Source organism: Triticum urartu, chromosome 2 (assembly GCF_003073215.2).
Source record: "Triticum urartu cultivar G1812 chromosome 2, Tu2.1, whole genome shotgun sequence".
NCBI lineage: Eukaryota > Viridiplantae > Streptophyta > Magnoliopsida > Poales > Poaceae > Triticum > Triticum urartu.
In genome coordinates, this window is record NC_053023.1 from 625,299,960 (window position 1) to 625,327,087 (window position 27,128).

Below are 27,128 nucleotides of genomic sequence, written 5' to 3' on the forward strand. Positions count from 1 at the left end.
CGACGTGACAATCTGACGTGGCAAAATTGTGATCAATTGAAAAGGTCATTAATAAGATTCATCCCGGTCCGATTAGGTGTCTATATGGGCCGAGCCCAACAATTCAGCCCATTTAGTTTTTTTTCCTTGTTAATTCTGGTCGGCTTCATGGGCCATGCCCTACAATTCGGACTTTTAATTTTCTGGGCCATGGCCCTTTTGTAAACCATTTCATTACGCCTTTTTGTCCAGGTTTTACAGAAATGCACAATGTTCCGGTCCACTATTATTTGGGCTGTAGCCTTTTTAGAGCCCATATATTATTTGGTCCAATAGAAAATTTGGTCTTTTATTCACTGATTTTCAGTTTACACATTTGAACAAGAAACACTTAATAATTCTCTCAATTAAATGATTAAATTCAGAAATCATTCATCCAAAGATACACAATAGCACATACAAGTCTGCACGTCCAACATCAACTAAAACAAGTAAAAACAGATACACAAGCACATACAAGTGTGCTTACAAGCAAAAACAGATACACAAGCACCAAAACATGGTGCAACATCAACTAAAGTTGTGGTGCGCATCTCCATGCCTCTTCTGATCTTCCATCATAGCAGCACCAACCTGAACGACATTAGATCACCAAAAAGAAACATTATTAAATGTTTAGAAACAAGGCCATCAACATGAGGCGGTAATCCAACTTAACACTTTGTCAACATATTTTACATATTCAAATAACTAAGCTTATACTGTATAAGTTTATGATCCACATGCAATGTGAAATTGAATTGCCAAATATACTGTTTGAGCAATCACAGGCTCATAGAGAAGGTATAGCTACAAAAGTACAATATGACCAGCTAATATATTGCAGAGAAGGTTTTTGTGCATCAGCACTGAATCAAAGAACATATTCTCAATAATTTAGACATATGTTTCAAGTTGTTGCAACATCAACTTGAGGCTGCTTGTCTATCCTCATTCTTCTAGTTGATGATCATTTATAAATTTGTAGTGAACATATCCTAGGCCTAAGACATACAAGATACATCCTTCGCACACAAAAAAGATATACGAGATACAACATGTTCCTATTTGTAAAGCCTACCAAGAACATAGAGACATAGCAAGGGAGGAGCACCTATGTCAAGAGAAATCACACATGGCCTGAACCCTGGGCATCATTTTAACTTACAAATTGCATCACCAAATAAAACTACCAGGTTAGTGACAACCTTAAAATGGAATCAGGCAGTCTTCTGTTTTGAGCCACTTGTAAGATCAATACCAGTTTTCTTTAACTTGGATGTGAAAGCAAAAAACTTGCCAGAATTAGCAAGGATTCCTCTGCCTAACTAGATTTCAGCACGAGCCAAGCAGGGCACCTTATGCTCTGAACCTAGCACGACATTTTTTGTTTATTTGTTTTTAGAAAATGGATGAGATTTATTATTCTTGGCTTCCTCTGCAAGTAGCCAGGCTAGTGGGGTGGCCCAAAAGATTCATGGATTTAAGGATAAACACCATGGCTGCACAATATTGATATATTGATCGCACACTATGAATCTAGTCAGAAAAAAGGCAAAGCCTAAGTCACATGAAACACATGTTGCATGCGTGCGTGTGGAAACTTCAGTACATCCCACAATGAACATCAACATCAGGGCTCCTTTGATTCAAAGGAATTTTATAGGAATTCTGGAGGATTAAAATCCTTAGGATTTTTTCCTATGTTGGTCCTTTGATTCATAGGATTGAATCTCATGGGATATTTTCCTATGGAATCTTTTGTACTACATTTTATAGGAAATCTAACATCCAGTCCAACCTCCTTTTACAATTCCTCTGTTTTTCCCATGCCATCAAACACTCATTCCTAATTCTATTGGATTCAAGTGAGCATGCCACTCCAACCCTATACTTTTCCTATCCCTACGTTTTTAAAATCCTACGAAACAAAGAGGCCCTCAGAATAGTTCAGAAGGTGGCAAGTATTGGCCGTACCTACGATGAGCATGAGTATGTTGACGTCCATGGTGCACCACCGAAGCACGGCGACGCTCCTGAGCATGATCGGCGGCAGGCCGGGGGCCGCCCCCACCACGGCGAACCACTTGGGCGGCCTCCAGAAGTGCTCGAAGAGTGAGACCACCAGAAGCATCCCGCACATGAGCATGTAGGGGCTGCGCCATTTGTTGGACACCTTGCTCTGGCCGGTGCCATCGTACGCCCTCACGGATGCCTCCAGCCTCGCCCCATTCAGCTCCCTAACTACACAAAAAAATGATACACTTCAGAACTTACAGTTTCAGAGAATATACTGAATAAATAATGGTTATGTAAGTATAGTAATTATGAAATCCGTAATTCCATACTGTAAGAATAATCAGGGAAAAATTGTGAACGAGCAGATTTGCCAAAAAAATTCTGTACTAAAAATCAGTATAAAAACCAAGGTCAAGACAACATGGCGGACTCCACTCTCGCGGGGAAAAGCAATGATGCTACAGAAGCAGTTCTTGAACTTAATCCCTACTACGTGCGCAAAGTAACTGGAGAGAGATTGTCTGCACAATACCATCTGAGCTTCTGAACCATAGAACAGCAGACTAAATGCCACTGAAAGAATATCAGTGACTTGAAAAGTAATACAGCGGACGGAGTTAACATATGCTATTTGCAAATTGGAAAGAGATTGATTATAGAATATACGAGCTTCATAGGGAAGTAACGGCAGTTAGAAAGATGGAACTTGCACAAAAGTGCAAGAGCTGGCCTAGAAAATGCAGCATATCCTTTCAAAACTATGCAACCTTAAGTCACTGCACTGCAAAACTTCAATTGCACAAAATTGCAAGAGTAATTTCACTAAGAGAATCCCAGACTATGCAGTCCTAAGCAATTACACTACAAAACTTTGTCGGCAAGTGGCTCAGGCTATGAAAAGAAACCCCTCAAGCAGGTCAACAAAATGAGTGCATCACATTTCTAAGAGAACGTAGGAGATGGCAAGTCACATGAATTATCAAGGCTGTATACAGGTTCCGCGGAATTAGCAGGTCACATGAATAACTATTTGTTCCGTTCTTAGCGATTACGGATAAGTGGAATCTGAGGCAAACACTTAACCTACCAAATCTACTACTGCATTCCATCAAAACTGGAGACAGAAGCCAACAAGTAGCACAATTTCACTCCATCTCACAATTGTGTAACCAACAGATCATACGAATGAAGGACTCGTTCAAACAAGACCTGGTAAGGAACAGATCGAACACAAAGATGATGCTGGACATGCTACGAATTGTTTACCTATTTTGGGTGTTCGTGTTGTGCCAACAGAGTGGGGATCCTCTGCTGCAGACTGGTGGCGGGCGATGGGCATCCTCTGCTGCAGACTGGGCGACGGGCAGATGATGAGGAGACACCTCGGGCTATGTATCATGGGGCAGCATGCACCGTTGATGGTGGGAGAGGCGGCCGCCCGAGAAAATCAACGGGAAGGGATTAGAGGTCACGGATGTGCGAAGCAAATCGATGGTAGAATGTCTCAACTGCAGTAGGAGACGAACCTGATTTGGCCGGCGGGGACCGCTGCATGTTCTCGCCATTGTGGAGCCGGCCGCCATCGCACCCACACGGGCTGGATCCGCCCGCCGCATCGTGGTCAGAGTGGAGTTGGCGAGGTCATGGCCAGAGACGGAGGTTGGCCGCGCTGGGGTTTCAGGCACGAGTTAGGAGGGAGGGATTACTGCAAGATCTGGTCACGAGAAGAGCAGCTCGAGTCGATCTAGGGGCAGCTGGAGCTGAGGTTGGGGGAGAGTAGGAGGTCGCCGCTCGCCGGTGGGGTTGGAGCATAGGAGTTCGCTAGTGAATCCTTGCTGCATCCAGCAAGGGTCTGGGCGTGGGTCAGCAATGAGGTTCGTCGACGGTGGGGGTAGGCGGCGGTGGGGTAGGCGACGATGGAGAAGGGAGCTGGCGGGCAGGAAGGGGACGGGATTGAGAGGAGCTAGGGTTTGCACGAGTGAGGAAGGGAGGGGATCGGGGAGCGAGGGAAAGAAAGGAGGTGGGGGGTGGATGGAAATTGACCCGGAGGACATAGCTAGGGTTTTGGGGTTGGTGTAGATGGGTCGAGGACAGCCGTTGGATCCCCGAGCATCCGACGGTGTTGGATGCATGATCCGCGTGATATGTCCACGAACCAATCAGAATGAAGTACGATGTTACGACCATCTAAATTGGTCGTAGTTGACTTAAAATAATGTGTTAAAATCATTTAAGCTACTTTATGATCTGAGAAATTCTAAAAAAATGGAAAACCTTCTCATTGTGTCACCAAAATGTGAACAAGTTTTCAGAAAAGATAACAACATGGAATAAGATAAATATCTTTAAAAGGTGTCGTTGGAAATGAGTTTTTTGCAAAAAAACATTTTCCCTTTTTTGAGTGCCCAAGATGAGTTTTTTTGTGAAGGACCTACCATATATTTGTTGCAAAATTGGACAAAATCAATTTTCTAAAATACTAAGCCATATTTAATTGATAATTGACCAAATAGTTGGGTGTCAAAATTGGACCAAAATAGTTGGGTGTCTAAAATGCTAAGCCATATTTAATTCATAATTGTAGAATTGAGTTTTTTGTGTGAAGGACCTACCATATATTTGTTGCAAAATTGGACCAAATCAATTTTCTAAAATACCAGGTCACATTTAGTGCACAATTGACCAAATAGTTGCATGTCAAAAGCCTTGATCCACCTCTGGTGAAAAAGACAAATTCCCGCCGATTCAGCAGGAAGCGGGTCAAATTTGAACTGCAGATGCCTCATAGTTCACTCTTTATTTTTTCAAAAAATCATTTCTTGGTACATAAGTATCTATTTAATCAGAGAAGTAGGTCAAGTTTATTATTTTTCCAAGATTCAACCACCAGCTAGGAACGGTCAAGCCCACCGTTTTGATTGAAATTCGAAACGGGCATAAAAAATTCAAAAAATTGGAAAACCTTCGCATTGTGTCATTATATGTGACCAAGTTTCCAGGAAAAATAACAAACTTGTAATTCGGCAATTATTTTAAAAAGTGTTCTCAGAAATGAGCTATCATGCGTGAAGATTCATGGCTTTCAAGCCCAATGATCAATCTTATGGCCACATTCATGGCATAGTTTGTTAAAATGATCTCATATTGTGCACAAGGGTGCATATTGGAATTCCAAACAATGTTGCCTAAGGGACTTCTTATTTTCTTTGCACGGAAAATCCATTTTCCATTTTCCGAGTGCCCGAATTGAGTTCTTTTTGTGAAGGACCAACCATATATTCGTTGCAAAATTGGACCAAATCATTTTTCTAAAATACTAGGCCATATTTGATTCACAATTTACCAAATGGTTGGGTGTCAAATGCCTTGATCCACCTCTGGTGAAAAAGACAAATTCCCAGCCGATTCAGGAGGAAGCGGGTCAAATTTGAACTGCAGTTGCCACATAGTTTGCTGTTTATTTTTTCAAAAAATCATTTCTAGATACATAAGTATCTATTTAATCACAGAAACATCAAAAGTTTTCCAAGATTCAACCACTAGCTAGGAACGGTCAAACCTGCCGTTTTCATCACATTTCGAAACGGGCATAAAAAATTCAAAAAAAATCAAAAAATTGGGAAACCTTCGCATTGTGTCATTATATGTGACCAAGTTTCCATGAAAAATAACAAACTTGTAATACATCAATTATTTTAAAAAGTGTTCTCAGAAATGAGCTATCATGCGTGAAGATTCATGGTTTTCAAGCCAAATGATCAATCTTATGGCCACATTCATGGCATAGTTTGTTCAAATGATCTCATATTGTGCACAAGGGTGCATATTGGAATTCCAAACAATGTTGCCTAAGGGACTTTTATTTTCTTTGCACGGAAAATTCATTTTCCATTTTCCGAGTGCCCGAATTGAGTTCTTTTTGTGAAGGACCTACCATATATTTGTTGCAAAATTGGACCAAATCATTTTTCTAAAATGCTAGGCCATATTTGATTCACAATTGACCAAATGGTTGGGTGTCAAAAGCATTGATCCACCTCTGGTGAAAAAGACAAATTCCCGCCGATTCAGTAGGAAGCGGGTCAAATTTGAACTGGAGCTGCCTCATAGTTTGCTCTTTATTTTTTTCAAAAAATCATTTCTATATACATACGTATCTATTTAATCGGAGAAACATCAAAAGTTTTCCAAGATTCAACCACTAGCTAGGAACGGTCAAACCCGCCGTTTTCATCGCATTTCGAAACGGGCATAAAAAATTCAAAAAAATCAAAAAAATTGGGAAACCTTTGCATTGTGTCATTATATGTGACCAAGTTTCCAGGAAAAATAACAAACTTGTAATACGGAAATTATTTTAAAAAAGTGTTCTCAGAAATGAGCTATCATGCGTGAAGATTCAGGGCTTTCAAGCCAAATGATCAAACTTATGGCCACATTCATCGCATAGTTTGTTCAAATGATCTCATATTGTGCAAAAGGGTGCATCTTGGAATTCCAAACAATGTTGCCTAAGGGAGTTTTCATTTTCTTTGCACGGAAAATTCATTTTCCATTTTCCGAGTGCCCGAATTAAGTTTTTTGTGTGAAGGACCTACCATATATTTGTTGCAAAATTGGACCAAATCAATTTTCTAAAATACTAGGTCATATTTAGTGCACAATTGACCAAATAGTTGGGTGTCAAAAGCCTTGATCCACCTCTGGTGAAAAAGACAAATTCTCGCCGATTCAGGAGGAAGCAGGTCATGCGTGAAGATTCATGGCTTTCAAGCCAAATGATCAATCTTATGGCCACATTCATGGCATAGTTTGTTCAAATGATCTCATATTGTGCACAAGGGTGCATCTTGGAATTCCAAACAATGTTGACTAAGGGAGTTTTCATTTTCTTTGCATGGAAAATTTATTTTCCATTTTTGAATGCCCAAAATGAGTTTTTTGTGAAGGAGCTACCATATATTTGTTGCAAAATTGGACCAAATCATTTTTATAAAATATTAGGCTGGTGTCAGAAGTTTTGATCCACCACTTGTGAAAAAGACAAATTTCTGCTGATTCAGTAGGAAGCAGGTCAATTTTGAACTGCATCTACCTTATCATTTGCTCTTTATTTTTTTCCAACAATCATTTCTAGTTACATAAGTATCTATTTAATCGTAAATACATGGTTTGGCGGTGATACGTCGAGGTTTGGATGTGGCCAGGGCCCCAACTCCAAAGCGCGTAAACTCGCATGCCCGCCGCGTGGATACCGCGTGACCTTGGCGTTGACATGCGTTCTAGGAGGCCTAGGCATGTCTAGTGGGTTGGGCACTCCCCAGGTAGGTGCTAGGAAGAAAATTACAACAGAAGAATCTCACAAGGAGACTGACCTATGCTCAAAGATGAATTAGCAGCCAAGTGATTGATTAGCGGTACGGGAAATGCACATGGCCAATGGGCGTGAGTTTTGGCTGAGGATGATAATATACTAAGGAGAATGTCTTCACAAATTTTTAGCTCAAAAGGAGGATCCTAGGTGGTACTTGCTTTGCAAAGTACCACGCTGGACAAAAATATGAATGTTGAAGCTGGGCTCAAAATAATGAATGGATTGAGCTGAAATTTGGTGGAGGATGGTTATTTCGGCATAGGAAAGCATTGTAGAAAATTGATACCATTTGGACATGCCAAAGTTGTACTTCCTTCACAATGCTCTTCTATGGACAGAAACTTGGGAAAACTAGTGAGAGAGATTGGATGAAGGAAATGAGCGCAAAATTGGTGTAGGTAAGTTACATAGGTATGGTCATGCGCTGGTAAATTTTCAGATCATTTGGGTAAGCCTAGCTAGTACTTACTTCACAAAGCTTCTCTCAAGGTAGAAACTTTGGAAATTTCCTGAGAAAGATTTACTAGGAAAATTGAGCTGAATATTATCATGTGGCAATGATTTGGGTATGGAAGAGTGCCCAAAAAGTTTGAGGGTAATAGGAGGGGTCTAGATAACACTTGCTTTGCAACATGCCAATTTAGCCATAAAATATAAATTGAACCTGGGCTCACATAGATGATTTGACTGAGCTGCAATTTGGAGGATGGTGATAATTTGGGCATATGAAGGAACTATATAAATTTCATGTCATTTCGATATATAAAAAAGGTACTTCCTTCACAATGCTTCTAGGTGGACAAAAACTTTGGAAATTTGCCGAGGAAGATTTGCTAGCCAAATGGAGCTGAATTTTGTCATGCGGTAATTATTTGGATAGGAAAGAGTGCCCAAAAATTCCAAGGGAAATCAAGAATATATAAATAGCACTTCCTTCATAAAGTGCTGTTGTGAACAGAATAGGAAAATGAATATTGTTGAATTAGTTTTGAACTAGGCAAGGAAGGATTTTTACATATTTGATGAAGATATGACTCAAAGAATTTATGAGATTTTTTTGGGAATTTTGGGAATGACAGAAATATAGGTTGCTTCACAACCTAGGGCAAAAATTGACACATGGACATGACACATAGGCAAAACTGATGAGGTGGCGCCAAGTCATACCAATCCACCACAATTTACAAGTTTATGACCATCTATATTGGTCATGATCAGCTAGAAATAAGGCACCGGACTGTACCGGGATGTGCAATGAATCAAGAGTGACAAGTATGAAAAAATTATGAACGGTGGCTTTGCCACAAATACTATGTCAACTACATGATCATGCTAAGCAATATGACAATGATGGAGCGTGTCATAATAACGGAACGGTGGAAAGTTGTATGGCAATATATCTCTGAATGGCTATGGAAATGCCATAATAGGTAGGTATGGTGGCTGTTTTGAGGAAGGTATATGGTGGGTTTATGGTACCGGCGAAATTTGCGTGGTACTAGAGAGGCTAGCAATGGTGGAAGGGTGAGAGTGCGTATAATCCATGGACTCAACATTAGTCATAAAGAACTCATATACTTATTGCAAAAATCTATTAGTTATCGAAACAAAGTACTACGCACATGCTTCTAGGGGGGTAGATTGGTAGGAAAAGACCATCGCTCGTCCCCGACCGCCACTCATAAGGAAGGCAATCAATAAATAAATCATGCTCCGACTTCATCATATAACGGTTCACCATACGTGCATGCTACGGGAATCACAAACTTCAACACAAGTATTTCTCAAATTCATAACCACTCAACTAGCATGACTCTAATATTACCATCTCCATATCTCAAAACTATTATCAAGTATCTAACTTCTCCTAGTATTCAACACACTCATAAAAGAATTTTATTATTCTTGAATACCTAGCGTATTAGTATTTTAGACAAATTACCATGCTATTGAAGACTCTCAAAATAATATAAGTGAAGCATGAGAGTTCATCTATTTCTTCAAAATAAAACTACCACCATGCTCTAAAAGGTATAAGTGAAGCACTAGAGCAAATGACAAACTACTCCAAAAGATATAAGTGAAGATCAATGAGTAGTTGAATAATTATGCAACTATGTGAAGACTCTCTAACATTTAATAATTTCGGATCTTGGTATTTTATTCAAACAGCAAGCAAAGCAAAATAAAATTACATGACGCTCCAAGAAAAACACATATCATGTGGTGAATAAAAATATAGCTCCAAGTAAAGTTACCGATGAACGAAGACGAAAGAGGGGATGCCTTCCGGGGCATCCCCAAGCTTAGGCTCTTGGCTATACTTGAATATTACCTTGGGGTGCCTTGGGCATCCCCAAGATTAGGCTCTTTCCACTCCTTATTCCATAGTCCATCGAATCCTTACCCAAAACTTGAAAACTTCACAACACAAAACTTAACAGAAAACTCGTAAGCTCCGTTAGTATAAGAAAATAAATCACCACTTCAAGGTACTGTAATGAACTCATTCTTTATTTATATTGGTGTTAAATCTACTGTATTCCAACTTCTCTATGGTTTATAAACTATTTTACTAGCCATGGATTCATCAAAATAAGTAAACAACACATGAAAAACAGAATCTGTCAAAAACATAACAGTCTGTAGTAATCTGGATCAAACGTATACTTCTGGAACTCATAAAATTCTCAAATAAATTGACGGACCTGAGGAATTTATCTATTAATCATCTTCAAAAATAATTAAATAAATAGCACTCTCCAAATAAAAATGGCAGCAATTCTCGTGAGTGCTAAAGTTTCTGTTTTTTACAGCATGATCAACAAGACTTTCCCAAAGTCTTCCCAAAGGATCTACTTGGCACAAACACTAATTAAAAGCATAAAACCACATATAAACAGAGGCTAGATGAATTATTTATTACTAAACAGGAACAAAATACAAGGAACAAAAATAAAGTTGGGTTGCCTCCCAACAAGTGCTATCGTTTAACGCCCCAAGCTAGGCATGATGATTTCAATGATGCTCACATAAAGGATAAGAATTGAAACATAAAAAGAGCATCATGAAGAATATTACTAGCACATTTAAGTCTAACCCACTTCCTATGCATAGGGATTTGGTGAGCAAACAACTTATGGGAACAATAATCAACTAGCATAGGAAGGCAAAACAAGCATAACTTCAAGATTTTAAGCACATAGAGAGGAAATTTGATATTATTGCAATTCCTACAAGCATATATTCCTCCCTCATAATAATTTTCAGTAGCATCATGAATGAATTCAACAATATAACCAGCACCTAAATCATTCTTTTCATGATCTACAAGCATAGAAAATTTATTACTCTCCACATAAGCAAAATTCTTCTCATTCGGGATAGTGGGAGTATCATAAGAGACTTGGATACTATAAATTGTTTCCACATTAAAAGAGTAATGTTCAGAAAAGGGGTAACTATAATCATGAAAAGTTATATAAATATAATCCTCACTACTTTTTATAGCATATGTATCATCACAATAATTATCATAAGTAGGAGGTATGTTATTATCATTATGAATTTGCATATGAAAACTTGGGAGACTAAAAATATAATCTTTATTAAGCGTAGCATCCCCAAGCTTGGGACAAACATTAATGGCAGCAAATATATTCTCAAAAACATCATCTTCATCAAACATAGCATCCCCAAGCTTGGGCCTTTTCATATCATAAGCATAATCACTCTCATCATTAATAGTATGGATAGCACCAATAGTATAGCAATTATTATATTCTTCCAAGCAAGTGCCAAAAAGATTTTCAAGATCATAAGAAGTATCATTATCTTCCCAATCATAATCATCACAAAAGCAATAGGCATAATGAGATCATCATCAAGTGTATCATCTTCATTTTCATGAGGCACAACAATAATAGGTGCAACTTTATTTGGGAGAGATACCTTTTTTACCTCTCTTCCTTTTTCTTTTCTTCTTCTTCACATCATGTGTGAGTTCAATCCTCTTTTTGGAGCTCCTTGTTAATGAGATTGGTTGAATAAAAGGCTCCTCCTCGTTACCTGATTCATCATAAGAAATAGTAGGAGGATATTGGGAAGTCTCTTCCCTTTCATTAGTATTCTCTTCATCCTCTATTTGTTTTCATTTCTTTATGTAATTGTCAATATAAGGATTTTCAATGCAATTCACCGCACAATACATATAAATTTCTTCTAGATCAAAGACAAGAAGTTTGTAACGGGCAAATTCTGGAAGATCATTAGTTGAACGTTTCATTTCTTCATAACCCATAAGCAAACTAAGTTCATTATAATGTGCAAGGGAAATCAAGTCATCACAATTTTTGGACACGATTAGATCATGAAACAATTTGCATCGGATAGCTAAATGACCACTTTCATTGCAAGGTCCACAAGTACGGCCAAGATAATTTAAATTTTCAGCACATTCATCTAGCTCTTCTTGCAACAATTTGGTTTCTAAGTACTTATGCTTCTTGCAATATCTATCTTACCTATTTGGTGTGTACTTACAAACCCAATGCACTCCACAAAAATTGACATGTTTATAGGAGACATTTTCATCATAACTAGTTCAATCATCATTAGCATCATGGATATTCAAAGAATTCGTACTAACAACATTGCAATCATGCTCATCATTCAAAGATTTAGTGCCAAACATTTTAATGCATTCTTCTTCTAACACTTTGGCACAATTTTCCTTTCCATCATACCCACGAAAGATATTAAAAAGGTGAAGCGTATGAGACAAACTCAATTCCATTTTTTATAGTTTTCTTTTATAAACTAAACTAGTGATAAAACAAGAAACTAAAAGACTCGATTGCAAGATCTAAAGATATACCTTCAAGCACTCACCTCCCCGGCAACGGCGCCAGAAAAGAGCTTGATGTCTACTACACAACCTTCTTCTTGTAGATGTTGTTGGGCCTCCAAGTGCAGAGGTTTGTAGGACAGTAACAAATTTCCCTTAAGTGGATGACCTAAGGTTTATCAATCCGTAGGAGGCGTAGGATAAAAATGGTCTCTCTCAAGCAACCCTGCAACCAAATAACAAAGAGCCTCTTGTGTCCCCAACACAGCCAATACAATGGTAAATTGTATAGGTGCACTAGTTCGGCGAAGAGATGGTGATACAAGTGGTATATGGAAGATAGATAATAGTTTTTGTAATCTGAAAATATAAAAACAGCAAGGTAACTAATGATAAAAGTGAGCGTAAACGGTATTGCAATGCTAGGAAACAAGGCCTAGGGTTCATAATTTCGCTAGTGTAAGTTCCCTCAACAATACTAACATAATTGGATCACATAACTATCCCTCAACATGCAACAAAGAGTCACTCCAAAGTCACTAATAGCGGAGAACGAACGAAGAGATTATGGTAGGGTACGAAACCACCTCAAAGTTATTCTTTCCAATCAATCCATTGGGCTATTCCTATAGATGTCACAAACAGCCCTAGAGTTCGTACTAGAATAACACCTTAAGACACAAATCAACCAAAACCCTAATGTCACCTAGATAATCCAATGTCACCTCAAGTATCCTTGGGTATGATTATACGATATGCATCACACAATCTCAGATTCATCTATTCAACCAACACAAAGGACCTCAAGAGTGCCCCAAAGTTCTATCGGAGAATCACGATGAAAACGTGTGCCAACCCCTATGCATAGGTTCATGGGCGGAACCTGCAAGTTGATCACCAAAACATACATCAAGTGAATCACGTGATATCCCATTGTCACCACAGATATCCATGGCAATACATACATCAAGTGTTCTCAAATCTTTAAAGACTCAATCCGATAAGATTAGTTCAAAAGGGGAAACTCAATTCATTACAAGAGAGAAGAGGGGGGGGACATAGGATCCAACTATAATAGCAAAGCTCGTGATACATCAAGATCGTATCATCTCAAGAACACGAGAGAGAGAGAGAGAGAGAGATCAAACACATAGCTACTGGTACATACCCTCAGCCCCGAGGGAGAACTACTCCCTCCTCGTCATGGCGAGCATCGGGATGATGAAGATGGCCACCGGAGAAGGATTGCCCCCTCCGGCAGGGTGCTGGAACGGGTCTAGATTGGTTTTCGGTGGCTACGGAGGCTTCTCGCAGCGGAACTCCCGATCTATGTTGCGTTCTGGAGGTTTTAGGTCACGTGGGTATATATGGGTGCAGGAGGTACGTCAGGGAAGCCACGGGGGCCCCACGAGACAAGGGGGCGCACCCTAGGGGGGTGGGCGCGCCCCCCACCCTCGTGGGCAGCTCCCGTATCTTCTGATGTGGGGTCCAAGTCCATCAGGTGTGTTTCCTTCCAAAAATAACTTCTCTAGTTGATTTCGTTCCGTTTCGACTCTGTCTGATATTCCTTTTCTTCAAAACACTGAAATAGGCATAAAATAGCAAATCTGGGCTGGGCCTCCGGTTAATAGGTTAGTCCCAAAAGTAATATAAAAGTGGATAATAAAGCCCAATATTGCCCAAAATAGTAGATAATATAGCATGGAGCAATCAAAAATTATAGATACGTTGGAGACGTATCACCGTCTTGACACCTTGATCTCCATCGAAGCATCGTTGTTGTCTCGCCAACTATTGCTTCTACGACTATCGCTAACGCTTAGTGATAAAGTAAAACCATTAGATGGCGATTGCATTTCATAAATAAAGCGACAACCATATGGCTCCTGCCAGTTGATGATAACAGTGTTACAAAACATGATCATCTCATACAACAATTTATATAATCATGTATTGACCATATCACATCACAACATGCCCTGCAAAAATAAGTTAGACATCCTCTACTTTGTTGTTGCAAGTTTTACGTGGCTGATACGGGCTTCTATCAAGAACCGTTCTTACCTACACATCAAAAACCGCAATGCGGTATAGTGATTGCTTTTTGATCTTTAGAAAGAACCCTGTTTATTGAATCCAATTCAACTAAAGTTGGAGAAACAGAAACCCACTAGCCACCTATGTGCGAAGCATGTCGATAGAACCAGTCTCGCGTAAGTGTACGCGTAATGTCGGTCTGAGCCGCTTCATCCAACAATACCGCCGAATCAAGAATAAACTAGTGACGACAAGCAATATGTATGTACCCACTCCCACAACTCCTTTGTGTTCTACTCGTGCATATAACATCTACGCATAGACCTGGCACGGATGGCACTGTTGGGGAATGCAGTATTTCAAAAGATTTCCTACGATCACGCAAGATCTATCTAGGAGATGCATTGCAATGAGAGGGGGAGAGTATGTCTACGTACCCTCGTAGACTGAAAGCGGAAGCGTTATGAACCGCGGTTGATGTAGTCGAAAGTCTTCGTGATCCAACCGATCAAGTATCGAACGCACGGCACCTCCGCGATCTACACACGTTAAGCTCAGTGACGTCCCTCGTACTCTTGATCCAGCTGAGGCGGAGGGTGAGTTTCGTCAGCACGATGGCATGATGACGGTGATAATGAAGTTACCGACACAAGGCTTCGCCTAAGAACTACAACGATATGACCGAGGTGGAATTCTATGGAGGGGGGCACCGCACACGGCTAAACAATCAACTTGTCTATCTATGGGGTGCCCCCTCCCCCGTATATAAAGGAGTGGGGGAGGGGAGGGCCTGCCCTCTCATGGCGCGCCCAAGGGGGGAGTCCTACTCCCAGTAGGAGTAGGTTTCCCCCCTTCCCTAGTTGGAGTAGGAGAAGAAGGAAGAGGGAGAGGGAGAGAAGGAAAGGGGGGGCCCTCCCAATTTGGATTGGTCTTGGGGGGCGCCCCCACCTTGGCCGCCTCCTCCTCTCTCCCACTAAGGCCCATTATGGCCCATTAACTCCCCGGGGGGTTCCGGTAACCCCCCGGTACTCCGGTAAATGCCTGAGCTCATCTGGAACCATTCTAATGTCCAAACATAGCCTTCCAATATATCGATCTTTATGTCTCGACCATTTAGAGACTCCTCGTCATGTCCATGATAACACCCGAGACTCCGAACTACCTTTGGTACATTAAAACACATAAACTCATAATACCTATCGTCATCGACATTAAGCGTGCTGACCCTACGGTTTGAGAACTATGTAGACATGAATGAGACTCATCTCCGGTCAATAACCAATTGTGGAACCTAGATGCTCATATTGGCTCCTACATATTCTACGAAGATCTTCATCGGTCAAACCGCATAACAGTATACGTTGTTCCCTTTGTCATCGGTATGTTACTTGCCCGAGATTCGATCGTCGGTATCTCAATACCTAGTTCAATCTCATTATAGGAAAGTCTCTTTACTCATTCCGTAATGCAACATCCTGTAACTAACTCATTAGTCACATTGCTTGCAAGGCTTATAGTGATGTGCATTATGGAGAGGGCCCAGAGATACTACCTCTCAGATACACGGAGTGACAAATCCTAATCTCGATCTATGCCAACTCAACAAAAACCATCGGAGACACCTGTAGAGCATCTTTATAGTCACCCAGTTACGTTGTGACGTTTGATAGCACACTAAGTGTTCCTACGGTATTCGGGAGTTGCATAATCTCATAGTCATAGGAACATGTATAAGTTATGAAGAAAGCAATAGCAACAAACTAAACGATCATCGTACTAAGCTAACGGATGGGTCAAGTTAATCACATCATTCTCTAATGATGTGATCCCGTTAATCAAATGACAACTCATTTCTACTGTTAGGAAACTTAACCATCTTTGATTAACGAGCTAGTCAAGTAGATGCATACTAGTGACACTCTGTTTGTCTATGTATTCACACATGTACTAAGTTTCTGGTTAATACAATTCTAGCATGAATAATAAACATTTGTCATATAAGGAAATATAAATAACATCTTTATTATTGCCTCTAGCGCATATTTCCTTCGACCAACATGCTGCGGTAATTTTTTTGGCCGAATTGGAACAAGCTTTTGTGTAAGCTTCTTGCAAACTGGAGCTTCCCTCAAGAAGGCTTGTGGTTCCGAGAGGTAATGTGTCACCTCCGTGTGCAAAACAAGATACGTACACTGCCTTCTCCCGCCTTAATTTTTTTACATAGGCAGATTAGACCAAATAGAAGTATCGTGCTAAATTTTGGAATGATTCCGGGTTCGTTTGGACTTTTTTATACATTAAGTGACTTTCTGCACATTTAATGTGCATAATTCAAATTTGAACTACAAGCACAGGCTCCAGTGCACCAAAGTTGGCTGAAAAATCACATGTGTGTCCTAGGGTGAATTTCTAGTTCCCATGCAAACAATGTGAATGAAATTCAAACACCTGGGTGTCGTGGCTCGGCCGGAAAGATTGAGAAACTTGGTTTTTCAATTCTTGTAAATCGAAAATACGCCTGAAAATAATGAAACTTGGCATGGTGTCATGACATGGCACCACATGCTGTGGTATTTTTTCTGTCCGATTTGCGAAGGCGCACACATTAACAATCAACAAAGTCATTTTGGAAGAAGTGCTGTCACGTTACCAATCAGAAACACAAGTATTATTGAAACTATGGGCGTTCTACTTACCAATTACCTGCCGCCACGCGTCCTCTTTTTTTATTGGCTAGGAGGTGCCGTGCGGGGTAGCTATTTGAGTATGGGAGGCGTGCGATCAGACCCTTGCGCGTGCTCATCGGGAGGAGAGCCCTTTGGCCGCTACCCGTCGCACACCTCCCTCCCAACATCTCCATTAATGGCGCCCGAGCCCCTGTTCTATGGCATGTCCATATGTCTCACTAGACTAAGATTTAACAGAGAAAAATGAAAATCTAAAAAGAAAATTTTGCACGAATGTTGATGTAGGATCTGACGGACCTATATAGCATCGACTTCGACTTATAGCAAGCATGATGAATAAGAATGATGACAGTGGATAATAATTGCTTCACATATTTAGGAACATAATTAAAAGAATCCAAATGCGGCAGCGCCCGAAATACACAAGGTCAAAAGAAGAAGGAGACAACGATCTGGCTCGCTAATCTCTACATTGCTGCAGGTCGCGGGAAGTAGTCTCCGCGACGAGCGGCGATGAGCTCTTTCTTGTCCTCAAGATGCTGCTTGAGAGCATCCATCGATTCCTCCACCAGCTTTCTGCGCTCGATGCCCAGCATGGCATTCTCGTCCATAAGTTTCTCGACGATGACGCCGGTCCTCTTCAACAAGGCAGTGGTCTCCTCCTGCTGCTCCGCACTTCCGATGATCTTAGCCCTCAGCAGGTCACGCTCGGCCCGGAGCTTTGCATTGCTCTCATTTAGTTGCCGGATGACGCCAGCAAAAGAGGCTTTCAATATCGTCCTACAACCTCGCCCAGCCGAAGATCTGATCCATCTGGCTATTGACGATCGCATGTATGCGCCTGTAAGAGTCCTCGCCTGCCCACGAGACATTTTCCTAGGCTGCCGCGGTGCGGGTGGACATTTCTGCTGCGTTCGCGGCGCGGCGAAACATCTCTTCCGGCGCGGCCGGACCAGTCTTCCGCATCGACGGTGCGGCGGGACCTGCGTGCTGCTTCGGCGGCGCGGCAGGCCCTCTGTGCTTCTACAGCCGCACAGCGGGACATGTCGGCTAAGTTCATGGCGAGGCGGGACATCTCTCGTGCTTCCACTTCCATGCTCGCATCTCCCTGGTGGCAATCTCTCGACCCAGAAGTCATGCTGGCCATGGGAGACACAAAGGGAACGATGATGAATTCCTTTGTTTTTGTGGAAGAGGAGTTGAGGAGGAATGTGCAGTCATCTTGGAGTATGAGTATTTATAACCGAGTAGTAATACGCTCCTAAGTGGGAAACCGTTTAGGTTTTGATCGGTGTGAACAGGTTTGCAATTTGGAATGTGACGGGACGCATGCTCAAAATTTACTGACAGTTATAAGTGCGGCACTATTCCCGGAAGGCGTAACGTGGGAACGTATGCCTTCTCGGTCGCGTACATGGCGTTTGCACCATAGGGTGCACCGCAATAGGCAATGTCAGCACACGTCTTGTTCCAACAACCGTGCGCGCTTGTTATTACCTCCGTGCACGCTTCTTTTAATTAGAATGTGTGTGCCCGTCTAGCGCACACACGTTGATATATCTAACTGTTTCAGTTTGTTGTGGCTAATCACAAACAGTTCATCCATGTGAAGTGTATGCCATCAATCGCAGACAGTTTGATCTGGCTGACGCGTTTTTGTTCTGTTGCCTAATCGCAAAAATTTAATCCTTCTGAAGCGTATGCCCTCAATCACACACACCTTGATCTGGCTGACCGTTTCTTTTGTGTTGCCTAATCACAAACAGTTCATCCGAGTGAACCGTTTGCTGTATATCGCACACGCCTTCATCAGGCTGCCCGTTTCTTTTGTTCTGCCTCATTGCAAACAGTTCATTGGACTGAACCGTATGCCCTACATCGCACACTCAACTAAAATATGAACCGTGTTTGATGGCTCCGCCATCGCAAACGTTTTGCACCTTTTTGACGGTTCTTTTGCACCACCGTTTGCGATTATTACATCGCACACAGTTTCATCGAAGGGGTCTGATCGTAGTGTCGCGTTAGCAGCATCCTGCAGTAGTGTGTAATAAGTGTGTGATTGAACTCTGTTATAAATCCTCGAGTACTGTGTGTGTCAGCATATCGGTCCAGGGATGAACTTAAGCACAGAGACTTCGATCCATTGGGATCGGGTTGCTATAAGATGGTATCAGAGCACACGCTGACTGTAGGACGCGACCACTAGGAAAAGCCACAGGATACTCTTCTCTACACTTTTCTAATTCTTCTCTTTTTCTACTCTATAGATCATGTCAGACCCCAGGAACAAGTTCACACTACTAGAAAAAGGGCTGCTAGTGGCGCACCTGTTTTCGCTACTAATGGTGCACTATAGGTTGGCCACTAGCACCACGCCATTAGATTTTTTACTAACAGCGCACCACCGGTGCGCCATTAGTATCTGGTATACTAATGGCGCACCACAGGTGCGCCATCAGTATAGCCCACGGTGCGCCATTAGTATCTGGTATACTAATGGCGCACCATGCAGGAGTGCGCCATTAGTAGCAATTTTTTCAAAAAAAAATTTAAATGTTTTTCAATTTTTTTATTTTTTTCTTAATCTCGGGTCACTATGGCTTAATCTCAGGTCAATATGCTTAATCTCAGGTCAAATCGCACTCTGTGGTCAAACTTCCCGGAAGGTCATCCATCCTCACACTACTCCAGCCCGAGCACGCTTAACTTCGTAGTTCTATCCAACCCCAGCACCACCACACTTCACACGCACTTATTGATATATCTATCATATCAATCCTATTAAACCTTGCTGATTTCTAGGACTTAGTTCATGAGTATGATGAAATTTTGAAAAAATATTTCAAACTTCCCAGTCATATTACGTATCATATTCTGAAATATAATTCAAATTTTTTTTCGAAACCAATTTTTTTTCTTTTACTAGTGGCGCACCTAGCATACGGTGCTCCAGTAGTAAGTATGACATTTTTTGAATTTTTTGGCTCCGGATCTTAAAAGCCCCGTAACTTTTTTTCTGTTAGGTTTTTGGGGATTTTTTCTGTTAGATTTTTCATATAGAAAACTTTTTAATCCGAGTTCGTATGCAAAAGTTATGCCCATTTTACAAATTCCAGAGAGATTTTGCAAATAAAGTCGAAATTCATATTTGTAAATTTTCCCAACAACTAGACCACATATCAAATGGGAAACTTATTTTCTTTTATTTTTTTGACATTTCCATCAATTTCTTTTATTTATTTTTAAACTGAAAAGGCGGCCCACGGGTGGGGTGCATTCGGTGGAAGTTTTGGGCCAAGTTAGTAATGGCGCACCATGGGAGTGGTGCGCCATTACTAGTTAAACTAGTAATGGCGCACCACACCCACGGTGCACCATTACTAGTTTTGAAAAAAAAACAAATTTTGAATTTTTTTTTGAAAAAAACTTAGTAATGGCGCACCAGCTGACAGTGCGACATTACTAGTTTTAACTAGTAATGTCGCACTGTCCACTGCTGCGCCATTACTAGTTTTGAAAAAAAATTGAAAAAAAAATTGAAAACAAAAATTGAAAAAAAATTACTAGTGGCGCACCGTGGATGTGGTGCGCCATTACTAGTTTAACTAGTAATGGTGCACTATCCACTAGTGCGCCATTACTAGTTTTGAAAAAAAATGAATTTTTTTTGTTACTAATGGCGCACCGTGGATGTGGTGCGCCATTAGTATTTGGACACTAATGGCGCACCTACACATGGTGCGTCATTAGTATATACTAATGGTGCACCACATGTCTCGTGCACCATTAGTGGCCATATCATCTATAGCCCTTTTCCTAGTAGTGTCACTTAGCCGGATGACGACACCCCTTTCGGAAAACACTTGAAGGAAGTCACTAAGTACATGAACATCGGCATACGAAGCTTCGCCGGAACCTTCACTGCAACTTTACCAGAAGAGGAGCGTCGGACGATTCAAGTTCGTGTTCCTAGAAGGACTTCTGCACCAATTACCGAGCCCATTGAGTTTTCCTTTGATGCACCAACCTGGAGCTTAGGAAAGAGCATGGCCGCCCACATCACCATTGGAAGCATAGGCGAGGTGTACAACAAGGATCTTAAAGACACCATCTACCAGATATGTGGACACCAAGATGAGCAATGGGAGATGATTCGCACCAGGAAGGATGGATCTATTGCATCCTACATACAGGAGATGAACCAGCACATTCGTCGATATGAGAATCAGATGTGCGCTAACATGATAGATACCAAGAAGGTGATGAGCAGGAATATGGAGCTAGAATAGGAACTCAAGGCAACTCGTGATGGATACTAAGAGGAAATTTTTGTGCTACTGGAGCAGAATGAAGACCTGAGGAAGAAGATAGGAATATCTGTGTGAAACTAGAACCTTAAGGGGACATTCGTTCTGAAGACTACATCATGCTTGATGACACAGACACCGACAGTGATGATGATGAAGAGAGTGATGATTTTGAAGACGAAGGTGGAGCTGATATTATGGAGTCTTCCACCGATCAAAATTTCTAGTCGACCACCATATTAATATTAGAATCCTTCCATGTAGTTAGAAATCATTCACGAGGTTTTGTAATAGTAGCTTAGATCAATTGTATGAATCTTGTTTGAAATTGAGTGGTGTGAATTGGATATGTTTGTCTCATGTGCATATGGGTAGTGAAATCTCTCATTGGACCCTATTCTATTCTATTCTCACCTCTCTAACCAATCAGATGCCTCCGAGACGTGACCCCGGATTCGCTTTCCCGCCGGAACTCACCCAGTTGATCCAATAGCAGAATGCCTTGATGCAGTTGCTCGTCCAGAACCAAGGCAGCAGCAGCAGCAGCAACAACAACAACAACAACAACAACAACACACCGCCACCACCCCCAGTTGACAACCTAGCCCGTTTCCTAAGGTTGAATCCGCCAGTGTTCTCTAGGAGCACCAAGCCGATTGTTGTCAATGATTGGCTCCACAAGATCGGAAGAGAGCTTACAACTCCTGGATGCATGGATGCGGAGAAGGTGCACTTTTCCGCACATCAGCTTGATGGACCCGCAGCCTCATGGTGCGAGAACTACACCACCACCTTCCCCGTTGTTGGCGTTCTGGGAACGGGGGTCCCCAGACTTGCCTGCCTGCGGCGTGGCTCAAAGGGGGGCCCCAGCATGGCCCATCTTCATCAACACAGACCCAAGACCCTCGCGAGGGGCCAAGCCTCGCGGGGCGGACGACACGGAGCTTCCTCAGGCACAGCCTCATCAGGCTGGCTCACGAGGAGGCAGAGAGATCAAGGCGGGGTACCTCACGAGGTGCCCGTGACGCAAGCCATGACGACCAAGGGCGCCAGGCGGGCGCCAGCCCGTGCAGTGTCCTCCTTTCCTCTTTGGTGCAAAGGGAGCAAGTGCAGGAGAGAGCATCAAGCAAAGGCACCCGTTTCGGTGCAACGAGACCAAGACCAGTCCAACGGCAGGGAGGAAGTCAATGTGGAGCCCAAGCCAGCGTCACCACCAGAGTCTTTGGGAGGCGAGGACCAACTTTAGCCAGGATAAGTGTACCAGATGTTCCCCTTCAAAATGGCCAATTGTTGGCGCCCTTCCCGCTCAATATTTGGGGGAGAGGCCCAGGGCCTTGCCTATAAATAGGACTAGCCACCCACAGGGTAGGAGGATCCATAATCGGCCAACCCAGAAACTAGCCAGGATCGCAATCGAGAAGAGAGAGGGAGAGAAGGGTGACTGAACTCCCCCTAGCAGTTCATCCCCCCAACCAAGAACAGACCCTCGCGAGGCTGTTCTTCCTTGTATTGCTCATCATCATCAGCCCTAGAGGCAATCCACCACACCACACACTGGAGTAGGGTATTACACCACAACGGTGGCCCGAACCAGTATAAACCCTGTGTCTCTTGTGCTGTTCTTTCCATAGCTTAGATCCTAGCGAGGCGGAGGGGTGCAGGTAGGTAGAAGGCGAAATCTCCGCGTGCACCCCAGTGTTCGAACCTTAAGGGTCTGTCGGAACCCGAAATCCGACATTTGGCGCGCCAGGTAGGGGTGCGCCGGAATTCGTCTTCCACCACCCCGTTCTCCTTCGACCATCGCGTCCATGTCTGACGCTCGTCGGGCCTGCGCCGAGCGCCGGGCCACTCTCACCTCCCGCGTCGACCAGACGGCTCCTGTCGGCGGGCATCCTCGCCGTTCCCCGTCACCTGCCGTCAAATCCCTCACTCACCCCAGCTGGTTCTTCACCCCGCGCGCTCCGCGCACCCATGGAGGCTCGAGCTGCGCTCATCGCGGCAAACGAGCTCCTGCGCTACCGTCCCGTCGACGACGTCTACAAAGAATGGCTCGACCACATCGCCGAGCTCGTCCGCGCCGCAGGGGGCTCTCCTGCGCCGTCCGTTCCGCTGCACCGCACCCCGCCCCTCGCGGGCGACGAAGCTCCGGCGGCGCCCCGGCCGCCTCCTCCTCAAGAAGGCGCCATGGCTCTAAGGCGCGTGGCCCCTGGGCGGAACCCACTCTGTCAGGTGCCAGCGCGGCAAGAGCAGAGCAGCCAAGAAGTCCCTCACCCGCAAGAAGCTGCCCGGGCGCTCCCTGCTCCAGCACATCGTGACCACGCTCCTGCTCCCGCACGTCAAGACCCCGCGCTGCTCCCAGCTGCAGCGCATGGGGACATGCAAGACCAAGCTCTCTGTCACCCAAGGCCTCCCGTGGCCACAGCTGGCTTTCGTGCCTTCACCACCGAGCTACGTAGCGTCGCGTGGCCCGGCAAGTTCAGGCCAGATCTGCCTCCTTGTTACGACGGCACGGTCGACCCTACGGAGTTCCTCCAGCTCTATGAGCTGGGCATCGAAGCTGCCAACGGAGACGAGAAGGTCATGGCGAACTGGTTTCCCTTGGCGCTCAAGGACGGGGCCCGCACCTGGCTCCTGAACCGGGCTCCAGGCACGATCTCCTCCTGGGATGATATGCGCACCCGCTTCATCGCCAACTTCCAAGGTACTCGCGACTGGCCACCCGCCGTGAGCGACATGCACCGCATCAAGCAACAACCCGGAGAGACCCTGCAGAAGTACATCCATCGCTTCAACAACGCACACCTCAAGATTCCCAAGGTGACCGAGAGGCCATCATCTCAGCCTTCTCCGACGGCGTGCGCGATGTCAAGATGAAGGAGGAGCCGGCGATGCATGAAGTCCTGTGCACTTCCTTGGATTTGTTCAACTTGGCAACCAAGTGCGCCAGGGCTGAGGAAGGGCGCCTCTCCCTCCTCGAGCTGCCTGCCGCAGACCAAGAAGAGAAGAAGCCCAAGGCCAAGGATGTGAAGCGCAAGGGGGCTGCCGTGCTCGCGGCAGAACCAGACACCAATCGGGGAAGAGATCAGCCCGAACCTCCCAAGGGCAGATGGTACTGTGTGTACCACGACCTCCACACCCACAACACCAACGAGTGTCAAGAGCTCCGAGCCGTGCGAGAAGGAAGGGTCGGTCGTCGCCCCGACCGCGATGACTGGGGCTACGGTCGAGGAGGAGTAAGGAACGCAGGTCGCTGGGAAGACCGCTGCCCGCGCCAGGGGTGGCGCGATCGACCTCGCGAGGATCGCTGGCAAGACCCGCCTCGCGAGGGAGACTGGAGGGATCAGCCTCGCGAGGATCACCCACAAGGCAACACAGGCCTCCCTCCGCTGCCACCGCAGCCAAGGAGAAACGAGGACCGCCATCAGGACGAGGGGGCTAGGGGCTTCCAGGAGCCGCACGCGATCGCCTGCATCCTGGGCGGGGCTCAAGCCCCAGCCTCTCAATGCATCTTCAACAGTTCGCCCGCGAAGTGAATGCAGTCCTCCCCAAGCTGGAAGCCACGCGCCCTCTCAGGTGGTCGGCATGCGCCATCACGTTCAGCTCAGCAGATCAGCTCAAGTGTGCGGCCACAGCCGAAGTCCTCCCGATGCTTTGTTCCCCAATCATCAGCAACGTGGTGGTCACCAGGACCCTCATCGATGGCGGGGCAGGGCTCAACGTCCTGTCCGTGGAAACATTCAACAATCTCCAAGTGCCCTACAACCAGCTTCAGCCAACCAAGCCTTTCTCCGGAGTCACCGACGGCTCCACGGTCCCGATTGGGCAGGTCCGCCTCCCTGTCACCTTCGGGCCATGCGACAACTACCGCACCGAGCTCATCGACTTCGACGTCGCTCACATTCGCCTGCCGTACAACGCCATCCTTGGGTACCCAGCGCTGGCCAAGTTCATGGCCGTAACTGACCACGGCTACAACGTCCTCAAGATGCCAGGAAGTGGCGGAGTCATCATGGTGCCCTGTGAAGAGAAGGACGCGGCGTGTTCCCTGGAACGAGCCTTTCAGGCCACATCACTGGAAGACCCGGATCGTGGAAGGAGGAGGCTTCACGAGACCGCCCCCAAGAAGAAGAAGACATCGTCCAGCCCGGCCCCTCAGGAGGCAGGCCCCTCAGGGCCTACGCCTGCACAGGGGGAACCTCCTTCCATCACATAGGAAAGCGCGCCCGGCGCCCTCCTCAGGCAGGGCTCGGGGGCTCTCCCCTGGAGGGCCACCGACCTGGCTAAGGTCACGAGGGAGGCGCTTGGGCACCACATGGAGGCGTGTTTCGAAGCACGTTTCCCTCAAGAAGGAGTAAGGCAAGAGGGCCAGACCCTCAGGAGTTCGTCAGCAAGGCTATTCAGGAGCTAAAGGAGTCAAGAGTCATGAAAGGCGGCCACCGCCTACCCGCTGTGGCTCCCCATCCAGGCGAGGATGGTGGGCTGCGCGTCTGCATCAACATACCAGGGCTGAATCGAGTCACCTCTCTGGAGCGCCTCTGGACCTCGCGAGTGGGGCGCTGCGAAGGTCCACCCCACAGCTACGTTTGCATGCCTTACGGCTTGCCAAACGCGGCTGCCACGTACCAGCGCCTCATGAGGGGCATCATGGAGGCTCAAGAGGCCAGGCGTTTCGCAGCCCTGGCGGAGATGGAGATGGTCCGCGAGGGGCCACCAGCGCCTCCGGAGCCTCCCCAGGCCCCTGGGCCTGGGGGCTCATGAGGATCGGCTGCCGCAGCCCGCCGAGTCAGCTACACCAACACTCCTTCGTCCTCAACATCATCAGGTGACATCTTTCAAGTTTCATTTCCAGGTGGGAGCGCCCCCCCAGGGCTGCATTATTCCCAGGCCGCGTGGGTCCGTCCCTCGGCATGTATCCCTTTTATTTCATGTTGTTAGCTTACTTTGTTGGGGGCGCCCCACGGGCTGCATCATCCCCAAGTCGCTCGGGCCTAACCCAGGGATGTCCGCCTTCCCAGCATCTATTTGAATGGATCCACTCCTTCGCGGCTAATGTGTTTGACCTAGTTGCCCGCTCAACAGACGCCAACTGATGGAGCTGCTCCCAAATGGCACGATGCTTGCGCATGGGTCCATCCCTGCAACGCCGACAAACCTGAATGGCTGAGCTCTGGCCGCGGCAGCCCCGCATGGCGCCACCTCGTCAAGCCTTCAGTGCCTCATCGCCCCTCGGAAGCAACCAATGGCTGACTTTCAATTGTTATGGCAACCCCTCGTTCTTTCTATGATGGGTCTACAGGATCTCCTAAAGGAGCTGCGTCAGGCGAGGCCCTTGCGGTGTCTCCTTCACTCTCAACCGCGCGAACCGCTTGCACGTTAAAGGGGGGTGCCTGAGCATCGCTACTCAGGGCTCCTACTGGCTCTCCAGCCCTCACCCTCTGGCCTTGTCCACGGCATCGCGACCTAGCATACCAGCGACGGCTGAGACTCGCTCGAGGGCCGGGACCCAAGGACGTAGAGCAGAAAGGGGAGCAAAGGCGAGAGGGGAGGGACACGCGAGGACCTCGCCGAGCAACCTCACGCCTGCCGATGCACGGACCCGGCGACACACCAGAGAGCGGCCCCTGACTCTTGAGATAATTCACCACCCGGAAGCACCAGCTACTGTGGCACCATCCCCGCACCTAATGCAATTCCGTGTTAGCGACGCCGCTCTCCTTTCTCACCGAACGACGGCTACTTGAGCGCCAAAGGGGACCTCCTGAGCATCGTGACTCAGGGGCTCTTACCGGACCCCGGGTCGCTCACCTCCTGGCCTTGACCACGGCATCACGACCTGG

General features: G+C 45.2%; 1 protein-coding gene across 1 annotated transcript; it reads right to left on the reverse strand.

The window, feature by feature from the left end:
- Nucleotides 1-387: 387 nt before the first annotated feature.
- LOC125533807 (cadmium/zinc-transporting ATPase HMA2-like) lies at nucleotides 388-4,029 on the reverse strand. Its single transcript, XM_048697153.1, has 3 exons — nucleotides 3,304-4,029; nucleotides 1,996-2,262; nucleotides 388-612 (listed from the first exon to the last, which is right to left on the reverse strand). The coding sequence occupies exons 1-3, from the start codon at nucleotides 3,434-3,436 to the stop codon at nucleotides 554-556; spliced, it is 459 nt and encodes a 152-aa protein (XP_048553110.1). The 5' UTR covers nucleotides 3,437-4,029; the 3' UTR covers nucleotides 388-553.
- Nucleotides 4,030-27,128: the final 23,099 nt, after the last annotated feature.